We start from the raw sequence: 17,698 nt of genomic DNA on the forward strand, positions 1-17,698 counted from the left end.
TTTAATTTCTTGCAGGTTGTTGATTATAAGCATATAATTTTATTTATTTTAATTAAACTCCACCTTTTCCCACATGCTTTGTGGTGACTCACAACAAAAACATATACTTGTAATCCCAGGGGTGTTAGACTAAAATCTAGAGATCAGAAACTACATAGGACAGGTAGATTTTGTTTGTGTGACCCAAAAGATTATGAAACAAAACATTTGTATAAATAAAACTCAGGATCAGGGAAAATGATGTATTAGGACTCTGTTTATATATATTCACACAGTTATTATGACTCAAGTATGGTTCAAGGTTGTCTGGCAGGAGGGGCAAAATAGGAAATGTGCTCATACTACTCCTGAGGAGAAATGCTGTTCCTTGCAGTGACTTTAGAAAGATATTTCTGATGTGTCCTCAACATTCTGATAGTGTAGGAGAGCAAAACTTGCCACCCCCAAATGTCTATTTGGTATGAGGATTATTTTGACTTGAAAACAAATCAAGGCCCAAAAGACTCAGGAAGAGACTTTGACCTGCCTCCTAACTGCCTAAAAAATTTTTAGATAGAGGTCCTGTTCCTGGAATAGAGCCATCACCAGAGGTAAGTTCAAAGAATATGGGCCAGGTGTGGTGGGAGAAACTTGACAGAGCCCAGAGGTCAGAGTCCACTCTGTATTCCATTGTCTCAGCATGACCCAGAGAACAAGTGTTTACCAAACACTTGCTTTTCCATCTCCTTGTGAATTGCCCTCCTCCCCGTTGAAGTCTCCAGCCACTACCCCAATCTCCTTTTGTATTTAGCTGAAGATGGTACCTAAGGTGAGGGATTCAGCCATCCTGGCAAGTTACTCAGTTTTCCTGGGTCTCTCCCATATATACATGTTATTAAACTTTGTTTGACTTTTCTCCTGTTAATCTGTCTCATGTCAATTTAATTCTTAGACCAGCCAGAAGATCCTGGAAGGGTAGAGGAAAATTTCTTCCTCCCTGGTAATAGCAAATATGGCCGTAGATTTTATGCATAAACAGCTTATAATTATTAAAGTTATTAAATTTCAATTGTTATAAAAATGAATTTAACATATTTTCAGGTCTCATTTGTTCAATTATGAACTTCTGATTTAGTGATGGTATACTCTGCATGGACTTTAATGGGTAATAACAAATAATATGCAAATTGCTGGTTCTGGACTCAGGCACAATGCTAATAATGAAATACAAAAGGTCCCAATTCAAAATGCTTTTTTTTTTAAAATTATTATATTACAGAGGGAAGGAACTAGATACAGGAAACTAATGTTTCAGATAGCAACAGATGTCAGAAGTAGGACACAGATGAATGAAGTTTATATTACCCATCTCATGTTTATTGCTTTTGTAAAAATAAATGTCACATCTTTTGTTTTAGTGATCTTTCTGCTCTTCTGTTACATTACTTTGAGGGGGGTTAAGATTGCACTTTGATTAATGTTTGTAACTTTCCAGCAGGGAGGGTTTTACATATTAAAATGTCCACTGTGAATTACACCTTCACGAAAATAGGTAGCTATTTATGACCACAGGACACTCAAATAAAATTAGAATTATGGTGGTTAGGTTCACAGAGCACTAGTGTGCAGTGTTTGCCTTTTCTTCCTTGAGATCTTTCACAGTGCGTCCTCAGACTACCCCTGGGTAATTACCCAGATTCAAAAGTACAGGGCACTTTGTCCCTGGGAATGATCAGAACTCGAGGTACTGTGACTGGATCATTACATCTTAGTGTGATGATAACAGCTACAGACTCAATGTCTAATATTTGTGGTCAATCATGAAATATTTCACTATGTTACTATAAAAGCTAAATTAATAGGACAAAAAATATTTTTCAAAGTAAATGGTGATGTAACAAAATATGTAAGTTCTTCTGATTTGGATGCAGCCTCCAAGTTTCAGGAGAAGCTTTCATTTATGGAAAACAGACAAATCTGACCATGAATAGCAGCATAGGAAAGAGAAATTGCACAACTAAAGAGAAAACCAAGTATCCACTAACATAATGGATAGTGCAGGTTATCTGAAGATACCTTTAAAGTATGGAGGCCAGACACGAGCATCTCCTAGAGCAGGTATTGAACCTGAGAGATGGAGTAGATATCACCCTGTTCTTTGAATTCTCTTCCTGTCTCCGGTATGTGTGTAGGAGTATGGATGGGTGTGTGTGGTATAAAGTGAAGGGTGGGGAAGCAAGAAGTAAGCAAACTTTATTTAAAATTTCTGAGACATAATTCTGTCAGGTAATCTTATTCTTGTTTTGGGGCATTTACAGTAGGACAAAGGGCCACTATAAGCAGCATGGCCCTCGAAGCTGAACTAACAATGTAGCTGGGAAATATGAATGATATACCCTTGAGAGGGGGACCAGGTGTGTTTCTCTTCTATCTCTTATTACCCTGAAGAACCTAAGTGGTGATGAGATGAAAGAACAGAGACATCATTTTTACTGCAGGGAAGAAAAGCAGAAGTCTACAGACTGATCCTATAGCCTTATGGATATAATAAACCCACTGGATTGCAAAGGCACCTGGAATAAAACTTCTTTTGCTCACTCATGTGCAACTTAAAAAATTTAAGCAACAAAATCATTAATGCCCCTTTCCCTGAAAGCATTCAATTTCTTAGCATCTTGTGGCCTTGAAGCAACTCCTTTGACATCAGCAGTACAATACATTGGTTTTCTCTGTCTTCCTCAAGTACTTCTGGAAAGGAGAATTCTCATTTTGTAATTGCAGTTGCCACTGTAATGCTTTACATTTATTAATATTCCCTCATCAAAACTTCAAGCTTTTCTATATATTTTCATTCACCTTTCAAACCATACGAATAAGATAGATGACACCTCCAATTTTCAGGTGTAGAAACTAAGGCACATCATAGCTCAAACTCTTTTTCCTACTTACAGATTTAGCAATACAACAGGGAAAAGGATATATAAACTAGGGAGAAAGAGGACACTCTCATCTTCCAATCAAATCCCCTACTTCTAACATGTTGATCTGCATCACACATAAAATTTCATCACAAAAATGAATGCCATTTCCTTGCCATCCTCTTCTAAAATGAAAGTGCTCATTTTTAGACTGCTTCACATTTAGGGCTGCCCCTTTCCCTAAGAAGCTTTAGGATGCTGGCCTCTATGCCACCCTGAAGTCTCATCATGACCAGATCTTAACAACAATAGCTACTGTTTAATGAACACCTAAGTTACGTGGCAAGCACATTACACAACACAATGACCCACAAGGCAAAAATAAATGCTATTATCCTCAGTTTATAAAGGAATCATTGAGGCTCAGAGGTATTATGTAGGTTGTCTAAGTTCACACAGCGAATAAATGGCAGAGGAAGAATCTTACCTCAGGACTGCGCACTCCCTCTAGCCCCCACCTCCCATCACTGCCCCGACTCCAGAGCACAAGCTCTTTCCACTGCTGCCTAAGGTACAATATTTTACCCAAAGGCAAAAGCACAGTAGGACCAAAGAGCCTATTCCACTGTTCATTGTTTTTGCATAAGAGTTGTTTACATGACTGAAGTACTCTGAGTGACTCACCTGATCCTCTGAGAGGTGAGAGCCAGGACTCCTATGCTGACACGACATTGGGAGAATCCACTTCTCTTTCAACAGAAAGCAACACAAATCACTACTCTAATTTTCTTCCTAGAAGTCATCAGTTGGTTGTGTGTGGTTCTAAGTTTGGCAGCAAGACTCCATCTTTTTAGTCTTCAATAATTCTATATGTGTGTACATGCACGCACGTGTGCCCTCATGTGGGTCACGGGCCAAATTCGGAGAAATGCCCAATTTGGAACATATATGGGCGGGTGGATTTTTTCTGTCAGAATTTTCTTTTGGTACTTGTTCTCCTGGTTAAGAAAAACCTTGCGATCTTTCAGGAAAGAATTGAAAGCTCTTACATCCTGTATAACTCTTAGCAATGATATAACGTGATGTTATAAGTCCATTGTTGTCTAGCTCATTAGACAGTGACTCCATGAAGGCAGGGGTGTTCCATGTTTTGTTCTTTTTTAAAATTTTGGTAAGAACACTCACCATGAGGTCTATCCTCTTGACACGTTTTAAGTGTACAATACATTATTGTTGACTTTAGGTACGATGCTATACCTTATTAATCTTGCTTAACTGAATTTTTATGCCTGTTGATGAACAACTCCTCATGTCCTCCTCCCCTCAGCTCCCAGTAATCATGATTCTCTCCTTTGATTTTATGAATTTGGCTATTTTAGATACCTCATATAAGTGGAATCGTGCAGTATTTATTTTTCTGTGTCTGGCTTATTTCACTTAGCATAATGTTCTTAAGTTCATCCATGTTGTTGCATACTGCAGAATCTCCTTCTTAAAGGCTGAGTAGTATTCCATTTCATATACAGACCACATTTTCTTTCACCTTTCATCTGTCGATGGAAACAAGTTGTTGCCACATCCTAGCTAACATGAATGGTGCTGCAATGAACATGGGAGTGCTAATATCTCTCTGAGATCTGATTTCAATTCTTTTGGCTATATGCCCCGAAGTGGGATTACTGGGTCATGTGGTTCTATATCTAATTTTTTGAAGAAACTCCATATTGTTCTCCATAGCTACTGCACCCTTTTGTATTCCAACCATTTGTGCAAGGGTTCAAATTTCTCCATATCATCACCAACACTTTTTGTCTTTTTTTTTAAAAAAAACAATATGCAATCCTAACAGTAGTCATGTGATAACTCATTGGGGTTTTGATTTGCATTTTCTTGATGATTAGTGATGTTGAACATCTTTTCATATACCTGGTGGCCATTTGTATGTCTTCTTTGGAGAAATGTCTATTCAAATTCTTAGCTCATTTTTTAATTGGGTTATTAGTTTTTTTGCTATTGAATTGTAGGAGTGACGTATATTTTGGAGATTGACCCCTTACCAGATATGTGATTTGCAAATATTTCCTACCATTCCTTAGGTTGCCTTTTCATTTCTTCTGCTATGCAGAAGCTTTTAATCTCAATGTAGTCCCAACTGTGTATTTCATGTTTTGTTCTTAATAGTATCTCTAGGGCTTAGCACAGTGTTGGGAACATGATAGGCACTCAACACATATTTGGGTCTTGGTATATCAGTGGGTCCTTCCAAGCCCCAAGAGTACTGACCCTTCTCATCCTTGGGACCCTGGGAGGGTGGAGGGCACTAAGCCTAGGTGTTATGCAGGCTGTAGAGAGCCATGGAAACTGGAAGTCATGTACTATCTGGACATTGCCCTCTCAAGAGGGTTCACTGGTATAAAGTTCTAGACTTCTTTTGCAAAGTTCTCCCTGTTTAAACCTTTTAACTTTTATCTTCCCTCCCTACCTCTTCTTCCCCCTCTGAAAACAAAACCCTGCTTGGGTGCTAATTAAAATGCAGAAATGTTTTTAGTGGTAAAATGTATTTTGCTTATAACCCAAAAACATGTTGAAAAATTGCATAGTCTGTTGGCCTAATGGGAATCTAAAAGATGGAACTCTAACATTTTAATCTATTATAATATGTGTAGAACATGGGCACACCAGGGCAGATACTGCCATAGGGAATTAGAGTGACTTGTCCAAGTTTAGTTTATCTGTTATTCTGTCTTTCTGGCTGAGTAGTACTTGATGAGCTGAATAATCTGTTTTGTGTATCTTCCCCATACATCTACATCATGGAGAGTCACTTGTGTCCCAAGTCTCCAGCAGTCTGCGTGCCCACCCTGGACAGGTCCTATCAACTCTCCACCTGTGTGCCCTCTCATTTACCCACATAAGTCCTCTATAACTATTCTTCTTTAAGTTCAATGATACAGAGTTAGTTACAAGATTGAGTCTAGAAACATTAGTGAAGGGTAAATATCAGAAGAGATATTTTAGAAAGAAGTGAGGTACTTCCCTAACTCCCAAGAATATGTTCTTTTTCTCTTGGGTCACTTGATGTGGAGAAGCCAGGGAGTAAAACATCCTGGCTCTTGTGAAAACTTCACAGTAAGGGCCATAAAATTTTAGTGCTGGAAAGAACCTTAGAGATGTTACGAAGTCTAAATCAACCTGCTCATGTTATAAATAAGGAAACTTCATGGCTTTTAAAAGGCCATAGATAGTAACTGGCAGAACTGAGACATGAAAAAGTGATAGTAACTCACAGCAGTGGCAAAACTATGCTGGTACCAGCCACCCTGCTATTTTTGATGGTGTTGGCCTTTCAGGAAGAACCACATAAAGCCACAGCTGTTGGGCTGCCAACCTCAGTACCAACACTCATTTCAGGGGCTTGCAAACATTCAATTAGCCCAGATTAGAAAAGACAGCAGACTTGAAGCAATGAAGAAGACAGAAATGAACCAACCATTTTGTCTGGTTTTGTTTTAAGTGAATCCTCTGTTCACCTCAATATTAATTTAAATGCTGACTTGTTGTTTCCAGAGAAACAACAATTAGTAAAACAACAATTAGTTGTTTTACTAATAAGTAAAGGTTTAATTGTGGCTTAAAAAAGTGCTATCTTAGCACTTTGTTGTCTTGTAATAGCACCAACCAACTCTGCTTTCTATCAGCTTTCATTGCTGCTCACCTGCCTCTTCTACTAGATTACAGGCTATGAGTCTTACTCATTACTTTATCCTCTTTATCCTTACTCATTACTTTACTGTGCTATATCCTTAGCACAGTGCTTTGCACACTGTAGCTGCTGGATAAAATGTTTATTGAGCTGGCTGCTGTTAATGTCAGCTTGTTTTTATTCTGATGTACAACAGCAGGAAAGAAGCAGCAATGGAATAAGTCCTCGTAGTTTACAAAATGCAACTCCACATGCTCAGTGGTCATAATTTACAAACACTGGCACTATCTGTCCCAATTATATTACAGAAAATTCTGTCCTGAGAAACTAACAAGATAATATCAAGTCTAAAAATAAGAAAAGGAATTCATTTTATTTTGTTCCCGTACACTGTTTCTTTTCAGAGGTTTACGTTTGTTCCATGGAGTCTAAGTGAATAATCATGTTACTGGCAGTAAATCATTTTAGATATATCACTAAGTAATTTTGCCAATGGATTATTACAGTCTCAATTTAACATTATTACTATTTGATAACATGATGTGTTTGAAACTCTTTACAAACTGTCATTAAGTCCCCAGAGAACATGATGTTTGAGATAATTTTGGAAACACAAGCTAGGCACTCAGAAACCACATGAGCCAAGAGCCTTTTAAATTTAAACCTTTGTCCTTTGCAGTTGCCAGGGGCTCAAATGGGCAGAAGTCCTTTTAGCCAGATGATTAACTCAGGCATATCACATGCAGACTTCCGGACCTCCTTAATGTTTTGAATTTTTAAGCAGAGAGAACAGCAGAGATCATGTTGGACATCTTCACCAACAATGATGGTGAAATGCTTGGATGTGTCAATATTTACTTTAGTGGCTGAGTTCACTTTGTAAGCATTATTACAAACTGGCAATTTTATCAATCATTCACTCCATCATCATTGAGGAGAGGTCGACGTTCTGCTCATCAATGTTCAATCTCTGGTGACACAAATACACTGTTTCTGCTTTCAACAAGGCCTAGTCCAGCTAAATGTAATCAGATGTACTGGTGCTGTGACTAAAATGTGTGTAAGGGATAGCACAGGGACAAGATGAAGAGGATCATGTAAGGGGGTGCTATGAGTAAGGAGATAACGCTCAAGTTGAATCACACCATGTGCTGGTTTCTGTTAAATGAACAGGGCAGAAAGGGTGGCCCTGGTAAGGGATAAGGAGGAGGAAGAGATGCAGCGATGACTTTACAGTAATTCCTACGGGTGGAGATTTGGGGCAATGCTGTGGGGTAGGGTGACTCTAGAGGAATTCTGGAGTGCTGTTACAGGGAGGTACGCAGAGCTCGGTACACGCTTCATGAGACAGGCAAAACAAACGTATGGAAAGGTTTTCATCAGAAAATGACATGACTCAATTTGTGTCTTTAAAAGCTCTCTAAGGCAGTAGCATGGAGAGTTAGCTGAAGGATTGTGAGATGATTGATGATAAGATTAGGAAAATATTATCATCACTCTGGTGAACAATGAGAAATGTCTGAATTAGGGCATGACAATGGAGATGGTTAAGATGGAGATCCACACCCCCTCATGCCTATAAAATATTTAATTAGCAGCTGGTGGATGTAAATTTTTTTTCTTTTTTGAATGGGATTTGAAGTAGGTATCACTGTAGGTATCAGAGATGACAGAAAGGGATTGGTCTAGGATGATGAACCCCTGGTTTCTGTCTTGGTAGCAATAAGATAGAAGTTGGAAACTAGGGGGATCAAGGGAGAAAGATGATAAGTTTTTTCTCGAAAAGGCAAATGCTGTGTTTGTAGGGTCAATGGAACACCTGCATGGAGATGTTTCATTGACAGCTAGACATTTGGATCTGGAGCGCAGCAAACAGACCTGGGCCAGATACATGTATTCAGGGGTCATAATGATAGTAGAGGATGCAAATAAGTATACAAGTCTGCCCAGTGAGAGCATGTGGAGTGAGAAAAGAAAAAGTCCTGAAGCTTACTATTTGGTTAATTGACTGAATTTATTTAAATTAATTGCTGCCTTGAAAATTTAATGCATCATCATTTCTCTATAATACCCTACAATATAACCCTACTATAATCAATAGCTTTTCTCATCTCTGTCTCCTCTACTGTGGATATGGACACCTGTTTGTCCTGCAAGACCCTAGGAGTGAGGACTTGAGCATCTGAAAATGTAATTCTCTGAGTTAACTGCAGGTTACATGAATAAAGTAGAAGCAATAGATGTTATCTGCCTGAACATACACAGTGAGGACTTGAACTTGATGCTATATAAAAAAGGAAAGAAAACATAGTGACTTTATTGCTATTAAGCAGGTACAAATTAAGTCAAAAACTTTCACTATAAGAAAACTCAATAAAATAGGAAGAACTTTTATTATGCTGTAATCTACAGGGTACAGTCCTAATGATTTAATGCAATCACTGTCAAAAGTACTTCCAATATTTTGGAAGACAAACACTAAATTTTAAAGCTAAATTGCCAAATTAAAGATATCACCTTGTAAAAAAATTTCACAAAATTGAATATGAGCAAGTATGAGTCAACACAAAAAGGAACAAACACTAACGCAGGGGTTCTGACTTGAGAAGGGGGCGTGGGACTTAAAAAGAATACCAATACCTGGGTCCCCGCCTACAGGTATGTACATCACAATCTAGGGTGGTGTAGAGTTGGGGAATCAGTACTATTTCTTTTTTTTTTAACTTTATTTTGTTTATTTTTTATACAGCAGTTTCTTATTAGTTATCTATTTTATACATATTAGTGTATACATGTCAATCCTAATCTCCCAATTCATCTCACCACACCCCCACCCAGCCACTTTCCCCCCTTGCTGTCCATACGTTTGTTCTCTACATCTGTGTCTCTGTTTCTGCCCCAGGTGACTCTAAAGTGCAGCCTGAGTTTTGAACCCTTGTACTCAGCATACAGGTAGAAGATAGGGAAGGAAGAAAAACTAGCCTGGTATGGCAGAGAAGACCTTATACATCATATTGTACTTGTGATTAACAGTCAGAAGCTCACAGAAAGGATCCAAAAAGTACTACTGAGCTATGCATGCTACTGAGCAAATATTCATTTAAATATTATATACAATTGTCACTTTCGATTATCTATAGTAAAGAAAAAAAAACTCAGAGAAAGTCAACACATACGATAAAAAGGAATGAAAACTGCACACCATTTTACGAAATGACTATGGAGCTGGGACTATATTAACTTCTAAAGAAAACATCAAGCAATAATTCAACAACTATTTTTTAAATTATGAAGAAATCTTCTGGGGTCAGGTGGGTGCAGGTTATATTAGCTATTTTCAGAAAGAATATTCGATGATATTTCTATGTAGATATTTTACTCAGTGCTAACAACCATTAAGTGTAACTATATGTAGTTTTAAAGAAATAAAAATATTCAGACTTATAAGGATTCTCAGATTATAAATTTTCCCACAGGATATTATTTTTGATGACTTTTTGTTTGTTTCTAGAGATAGGACTGACAACTGATTATAACACAAACCATATGTGCCCATTCTCCATCTTTCTTTCCCACCTGGGACACTAAACATTCTGTGACATTTGCTGTCTCATTTTTAGCACCAGACAATATAACATTTGCTCCAGTGTAAACATAGAGGTCAGCAAAAGAAATCAATCTCTTTTTCAGGGTACCTTAAGGGCTCAAAATGTCGTACAGGGATTGAAATAAACTGGCATTTCCATATTAGGAATTTTGTCCAACCTGGACTTGGTTTACTAATAGAAGAGTCCTGTTATCAAATAGTCCTTCTGCACTTTGTACCTTTCTTGGCACATTTTCCTCCTGGTGATACAGTTTATTATAACACGTCTTTCATACCCTCTGCTGCTGTAATGTAATGTAATACAATCAAAGTTCACCTTTGATTCTCCCAGTTCCCAGTGACACCTGGACTTGGTATGGCATTGTGTCAGTTACCACAAAAATCAAACTAGTATATTTGCTTTTCACTTGCTCACTCATTCATTAATTTAGTTTTAACTGAAAACCTCCTATGTGTTCAGCACTGTGCTGAATGGTCCCTTGCTCTCTAGGAGCTAAAAGCACAAGCAGTTCTAGGGATTTAAGTGCATAAACACTTATGTTGATAAATATGTTAGACACATCCATTTAACTGAAAAATGAACATTAAACTAATAGTTACTACAATGTACTAATGCCACTAGTAAGCAGAGATTAAGAGCATTTGAAAACTACAAATGAGAGCGAGTCCTGATATCTCATATTTGGCTACCACAGCGTTGACAGAAGTGTTACCTGGAGCAATCTAGGAAGGGCATGGAGCTGCAGGATGATGGACCGATAGAAAACAGGTGGGGCTGAGGGCAGATGATAATGCCGTGTACAGTAATACAGCCTCAGAGAAGGCTTGCAGGAGCTATGGATTACTTAGGCTAAGGTGTTCTTGAGAGCCCTGTCCACAAACAAAGTAGAGGGGACAGACAATCATATGAGGAGAAACCGAAGGTAATCTAAGGACACCTTAATGAAAAAAGTTTAAATTTTGATTAAATCCCTGACTCATCTTTGGTATAGTCTTAGATGCTCTTAGAAGTACTCGATAGAAAGAGAACATGACACCTTTTAACATTATTCTAAACCAGGTTCTTTCTCTTAATCCAACAAGGTCCCTCTTCTGAATGAACATATTTTTAGAAAAAACTGGAATATACATACTCATCCTTGTCCACCTTTTCTCGAAGCTTCTTTAGCTGTTTATTTTGGCTGAACTTCAAGTTTTGGATTATGTTCTCAAAGTATTCGTCTTCCCTGTAGCTCAACTATAGTAATTTAAAAGATTTGGGGAAAAATATTAAAACTGGTATCTTCAAAGTTTTTGCTAAATAACATTAAGAGATATTTTCTTACATTCTATCACTTAATAAAGTTAACAGAGAACACCAAAACTTGCCAAAGAAAAGTTAAGTTCCAACGAGCTTAGTTCTATATTACAGATCGCTGCTGCGCTGGCTGAATCACTACCTCGGTCTATTCTTTTGTAATTAAACGAAACTAAATGTCAAACAAGCTTTTCTATATTGATATTAATCCTTACAGGACAGACAAGATAAAAGCATTCATATTTAGTACCTACTAAGTTATAAGAACTTCATATATCACATTTTTGAATCCCCATAATAATCTTGTGAAGATGGGCTGTTACCACCATTTTGAAGCTGAGGAGACTGAAGCGCAATTAAGTCACTTGCCCAAGTTAATGAGTGATGGAGCTGAGATCTGAACCCTAGGAGTCTGACTTTGAGCTTATGCTCTTAGCCAGCTAGTGAGAGGTGTAGCTGAGATCTGAACCCAAGCAATTCAGCGGTGAGACTATGTGCTCAGCCATTAGACTCCTGCCACAAGGGCCCCGGGGACTCACATGCTACAGCCAGCTCATTTTATAAAAAGTCAAGCTTTTCTGCAAATGGAAAAAGGAAAGAGGACACTATGCCTTGCAAACTCCCGTGTTATGCTAGTAATCAACAGATTAGGAATCGTTGTCATCCCCAGATCTAGGCAAGGGTCACCTTGTCACCGGGGTTTCAAGTAGTTGTGGTGACTGCAAGGTTAATGACAGGACCTTTAGCTGAGTCTGAAATCAATACTGTAGTGACTTCAATCAACTCTGTTTTCTTTTCATTGTTACATTACCAAAGGAGAATAAAATAGTTCCCCATTCTCAAATAGTAGATTTTTTTTCAAATAGAGAAGGCATGACCTGGTTTACCCAGTGGAGGAATAATTAGAAAGTGGAAGGAAAGCTGAAGATTTGACTTTCAGGCGTGTATAAAATGAGATAAGAAGCCTGAGTACTGCCTGTTCATCATTTAAATGTCTACGTCTTAATGCTCTTTAAAAAACACCAGATTTTTATCACTACTCTTAAAATGGAATATATGGAAAGCAAAATAACAAAACCAAATACAGACCAGCCTATGAAACAATAGGTTAAAACTAAAACAAACATAGTTCTGGCTTCAGTGTTAAAGGCTTAATATCAATATAATAAGACCTCTGGGTGTAGGCTATTTCACATAATTTCTGGCCCCCCTCATAGCTAGAAATGACATTGCCACCAGCCCCAGGCATCATCAGTGCAGTCTTTATAAAGACTTACCTCAAGGTACTCATTATTCAGTTTGTTGTCATTTGAAATAATGTCATCAGGATAGCCGATCCTTTCTTTAATTGCTAAGGCCTATGAAAATTAGAATACTGAATGTGAGCATGATTAAGAACTTCCAAATGCAAACATTATAATTTGCCCTCGACAGCAGTTGAATAACCTGAGCCATACTGTTTACAAGACGACTATCTGACAACGTTTAAACAGAGATCTTTGCATTGGCTTTTTCCTGGAGTTCAAAATAAACAAAAAATAGTTCTGAAATTTAGCTTCTAATACCCTATTCTCATAGGCTACAGCTTTCCCAAGAAAACCAAAATGAAAACTGACAAGTCACTGTTCCACATGTATTGTACTTTTATGAACTTTTTCTCTGAAAGGCTTTTTTCTTCAATTTTACAGGAGGGGTAATATTTAGAACTTCCATTCTAGCAGCTTATAATTATCTTTCCACTTCACTGATTTGGCTGAGAAAACAGATGTGGGCTTACAGGTTTAATGCTAATATTCTTCCTAAATATTGGTTCCTGGAGTTTTTATGTTCTCCTTTGGTCTCCAGAGCTAGTGTACCTAACTTCCCGCAGTTAAATGAATGACATTAGTTAAACAAGTAGAAAACAGCGTTTTCCTTGTTATACCATCTCATATTTACCACTACCTTACTACTATTTCTATTTTTATTATTTTAAAATTGCTTACTTATTGTAATTATTTCATCAGTACCACTTGTTTACTATTTGCTATTCCTATTTCTATTTTTTATTTCTCTCATTTTTCTCAAAGATAGCTGACTTTTGATTTTATCATATCACATTGCTCTTAAATAATTTAACTAATTTAATATTTTCATGGGATATTAAGCTTGCATCTCTGAATTATTTGTTTTACCATCAAATGGATGTGGTTTTGTTACAAATCTGTTTCATAAGCCTAGGATTTCCCCAGTGGATCAGACAGATGTGTCACTAAAGCAGTTTGGCCAAGCCCATTTCCTTTCCATACCATCAGCCCATAACGAATCATCTCCCTCTCAATGGCACTTTATTTACTAGAAGGTATTTCCCCAAAAGGTGTCCTAAGGGATACAAAATCTACAGAAATAAGAGGTACTACATGAAAAGGATATATTGTCAAATATTTGGGGTAGATACTGTGACAAAAACGTTAAGCAGGCTTCTTCATTGAAAGACTACTTAGAGTTTAAAATTAAGTAATTGTAAGTGCCCAATGGGATGAATTAATTTGTCTATTTATTCATTCAATTTGTCTTCAAGGGTATACAACAAGCCAGGTACTTTGTAAGAGGCTGAGGATACAATGCTAGGCAAAAATTTCTACCCCTGGAGAGTTTACTATAAAGGTCAATGGTAGGCAATAAAATGAATCTTAACTCTCAAGTGTGATGTATGGTGCCATAAGATCACACCCTACAGGTATAGAACCTAGTCGAGGGTGGGATCAGGGAAGCCTTCCTGCAGGAAATGTTTCCTAAACTCTTTTTGACCATGGGAATCTTTCACAGAGCTACTTGGCAGGTTCAGAGTTTCATGACACCACCTTGGGAAATGATTACCTAGAACAATTTGATTGGCTACCATCAAATAGTACCATGTTTGATAGCTAGAACATGAAAGGAGCAAATCCAGCCTGAACTTCTGAGGACCTACAGAATTATGGAAAGATAGCTATACTGGGGTGCCAAATTCTAGACCTGACCCACTCAGGGCTCTGTGATAGCTGAAAAAGATAATCCTTTCATGTGATCTAATCCTGAAAGAGAACTAGACTACAGCTTGATTCTCTTATTATAATAGATTTATGGACTCTTTCTGTGTTAGTTCAAAGAACGGTCTGTTCTTCCTGTTACCCTAACTACAGAGGAATAATCAGGCTGCATGTGAATACTGCTCATAAACACATACAGTTTTCACTGGACATGTTCCTTTTAGGTTTATATAGTTATCAACACAATGGCATAGTAAATTTAAACCTGAGATTTCCTTAGACATCTCACTTTTATTCTAATGCAAGATACTAAGAGTCCCAATAAAAGGTGCACAATGGGGGTAAATAAGAATAGTTATAAAAAGCTCCTTCAACATCCCTCTAACTGTAGGTCACCTTATAGTACTCAGTGTACTACCTTACATTTGCTTGAATAGAAATTTAGTATTTTTCTCCCTAGGTCATTTAAAAAAAAAACTAAATAGTGCATGCTTAAAAAAATTTAGCTAGAAATTTACATTAAAGATTAGGGGATATTTTTAGATATTGGTGAGGTCTTTTAAGTATTTTTCATAAAAGGAGGAAAAACATGAACCACTGATAATATCTTCTAATGCTTTCTTGTTCACACAAGATTTTCCTCTTGTTTTGTGAAGACTTCCTTTAAAAAAAAAAAAAAGAGGAAAATTGGAGATCTTTCAAAGTTTTGAGCCAAACATGGAAAGTAGGAGCTAGTTACAAAGAGACAATAAAAGATGAAAGTCATAGAAAAAAAATTCTTCATCCCTGAAAAGTGTTCCTGGACACACTGCAGCTTGAAGGAGCTTGCTTTTATTTTACGCAATCTTTGAATACTATGTGTTCCCCAAATTTCTTAAAAGTTAATCTTTTCTTATAGATTTTTCTTTGATAATTCGCCCTGCCTTTTGCTCTTTACCTTTTCTTCAGCTCTCTTTTTCGTTTCAGCATCCATCCAAGTAAGGTCATCTAAAGTCTGAATAAAAACTTCCCGGATCTGTGCAATTAAATCCTCAACCTTAAACCAAAAGAACAGAAGGCAAACTTAGGCCATGAATTAATTTTTTCTAACACAAATTTTAAAAAAAATAGAGCTATAAGCTGTCTTTATATGATTCAATGATATGTTAATAAATGTAAACTAATAAACAAACTGGTGATCTAAACAAATGGATATATGTGGGTAATTATATTTTTAAAGCAACACTGCTACTATCAACACTAATGATTAAATAGGTCTTAATGCATACATTAATAAAAATCATCTTCAGAATGTATGGTTTCCATTATCACGAAAGACGAACTAACATAAAATACTGTCATTACTATTAGTAGTTTAGTTAAGCATGAGGTAGCATTTCAATAGATTCTTTCACCATGTCTTTAAGTTCCCTTGTCTTCATTTCAGTAACAATAAAAAATAAAGTACATGTCTTACATTTCAAATAAACTCTGGTTTACTTTCTGGTTTTTAAGAAAATACTAATTCTTAGTCAATTTTGATAACAGAAGAGATTACAAATGACTATATCATTAGAACACGTGACTGGGTATTGTGAATACATTGCTTCTGGAATACAGACAATTGGTTTTGGGTTAAACAATATTAGGATCAGAAACATAACCAGACCCATGGGGGAGGGAGAATAAGATTTATTGGGATATAATGGCAAATTGTGATTCAGAAGTTCTCTGCCAATTAATAAAATTTTAACCAAATGATGGACTATTGTAATTGCCCATCATTGCAAACACACGCTGATAGAGTATTGTGCAGAAAACATTACCACATGTTTACTCTCTCCAGGAAATGCCGCTTCCACATAGAGCCTTCCCACAGCATTTTCCATATTCCCATTGACATAGTTTGCACAACGTCTCCAAGTCGCTGTTTCTGATGTTGTGCCATAAAGAGCCTATGGGAGAGAAAAAGGAAATGGCATTTGACCAGGAGTACATGGCCGAAGCGTGGTAAGAGCACAAATTTCACAGGACTCTGTTCTTTATGTCTCCTAAATTCTTGCAATATTCATTGCTTCTCCTCACATGTCAGGATGTCCTTGCATAGGATAAAATGTAATCCAATTGAATTATTACTTACTATGATCTGGAAATAAGGTATATTTTCAGTAGCACGTCCTAGAAAAACTGTTGGCTATTGCAAGTTAATATCTTTCTAGACAGGGTTAGAAACAACAACCCTCTCCACCAAACAAACAAAATAACACTGTTGCCACTGTACAAACATAAATGTGAAGTAATATTCAATAAATGTAACAGGGGAGAGATCTGGTATACAAGAAAACACATTCCTGTTTTCTAAAGTTTTTGCTGAAGTTCCAGTACTTAGAAGAACTGCATGTGTACAAATTTAAGAACCAATAAAGGGATTAACTTACGGAAGGGAAATTTAGCAAAACACCATTTTTACATTCTCTAATTTAAAAAATATGTCTACATTTTCTTTTAAAGGGTAAAAACGAAAAATTTCAATCAATCAGGGAGTTATTTCCTTTCCGTGACACCAACCAATACATTTGTGAGAATTTCTCCTTCCTCAATCCCTCCTGCCCTCTCCCCTCACAATAGGACGAAAATGATGATTCTTTAAATAATGCAGGTACAGTCTAATAAAAGGTCTTAAGGCTATCTCCAGGTAGGTATATTCTCAGGGGATTGTCCACATCAATGTAGTCCAACTGTCTGAATGTCTAGTATGTTATAAGCACCAGAAAAATCAAATTAATTGAGATAGATATCCCTGAAATTACTTTGAACACAACAAAAAACCAAGCTAGTATTCTTTCATGAACTGCTCAAATAACCAATACATGCCCTTCCCGGGCAATTCAATCACGGTGCCAGAGAAGACAATCATAGGACCACAGAGCACCTGAAAACTGGCTTTCCTAGGCAACATGGCTTAAATACAGGCAACGTACCCAGCATTTGGCATTTTGTCTCTTGGCAAAGTTTACCACTTCTAGCAATGTACATGGCAAGCCTTCATAACCATGGATTGCTTTATGCTTTAAGTCTTAAGAAAAGAGAGATTTTTTCTTCACCTTGCGGAAAGCATTTCTGGACTCCTTGTAGGTTCGGCTGAGGCTGCTTACAAGATCCATTATGAACCGCCAGGACATTAAATTTTGAAGATCTCTGCAT

At 37.1% G+C, this 17,698-nt stretch overlaps 1 protein-coding gene across 5 annotated transcripts in view; it reads right to left on the minus strand.

The window, feature by feature from the left end:
• MME (membrane metalloendopeptidase) overlaps window positions 1-17,698 on the minus strand; it is a 268,601-nt gene that overhangs the window by 25,260 nt on the left and 225,643 nt on the right. For all 5 annotated transcript variants that reach the window (XM_060149125.1, XM_060149124.1, XM_060149123.1 and 2 more), the window contains 5 exons: window positions 17,599-17,692; window positions 16,321-16,449; window positions 15,453-15,551; window positions 12,782-12,862; window positions 11,341-11,444 (listed from right to left, as the gene is read on the minus strand). In XM_060149125.1, the coding sequence (XP_060005108.1) occupies window positions 11,341-11,444; window positions 12,782-12,862; window positions 15,453-15,551; window positions 16,321-16,449; window positions 17,599-17,692 (507 nt within the window). The remainder of the gene's footprint in view (window positions 1-11,340; window positions 11,445-12,781; window positions 12,863-15,452; window positions 15,552-16,320; window positions 16,450-17,598; window positions 17,693-17,698) is intronic.

Source organism: Lagenorhynchus albirostris, chromosome 5 (assembly GCF_949774975.1).
Source record: "Lagenorhynchus albirostris chromosome 5, mLagAlb1.1, whole genome shotgun sequence".
Taxonomy (NCBI): Eukaryota; Metazoa; Chordata; class Mammalia; order Artiodactyla; family Delphinidae; genus Lagenorhynchus; species Lagenorhynchus albirostris.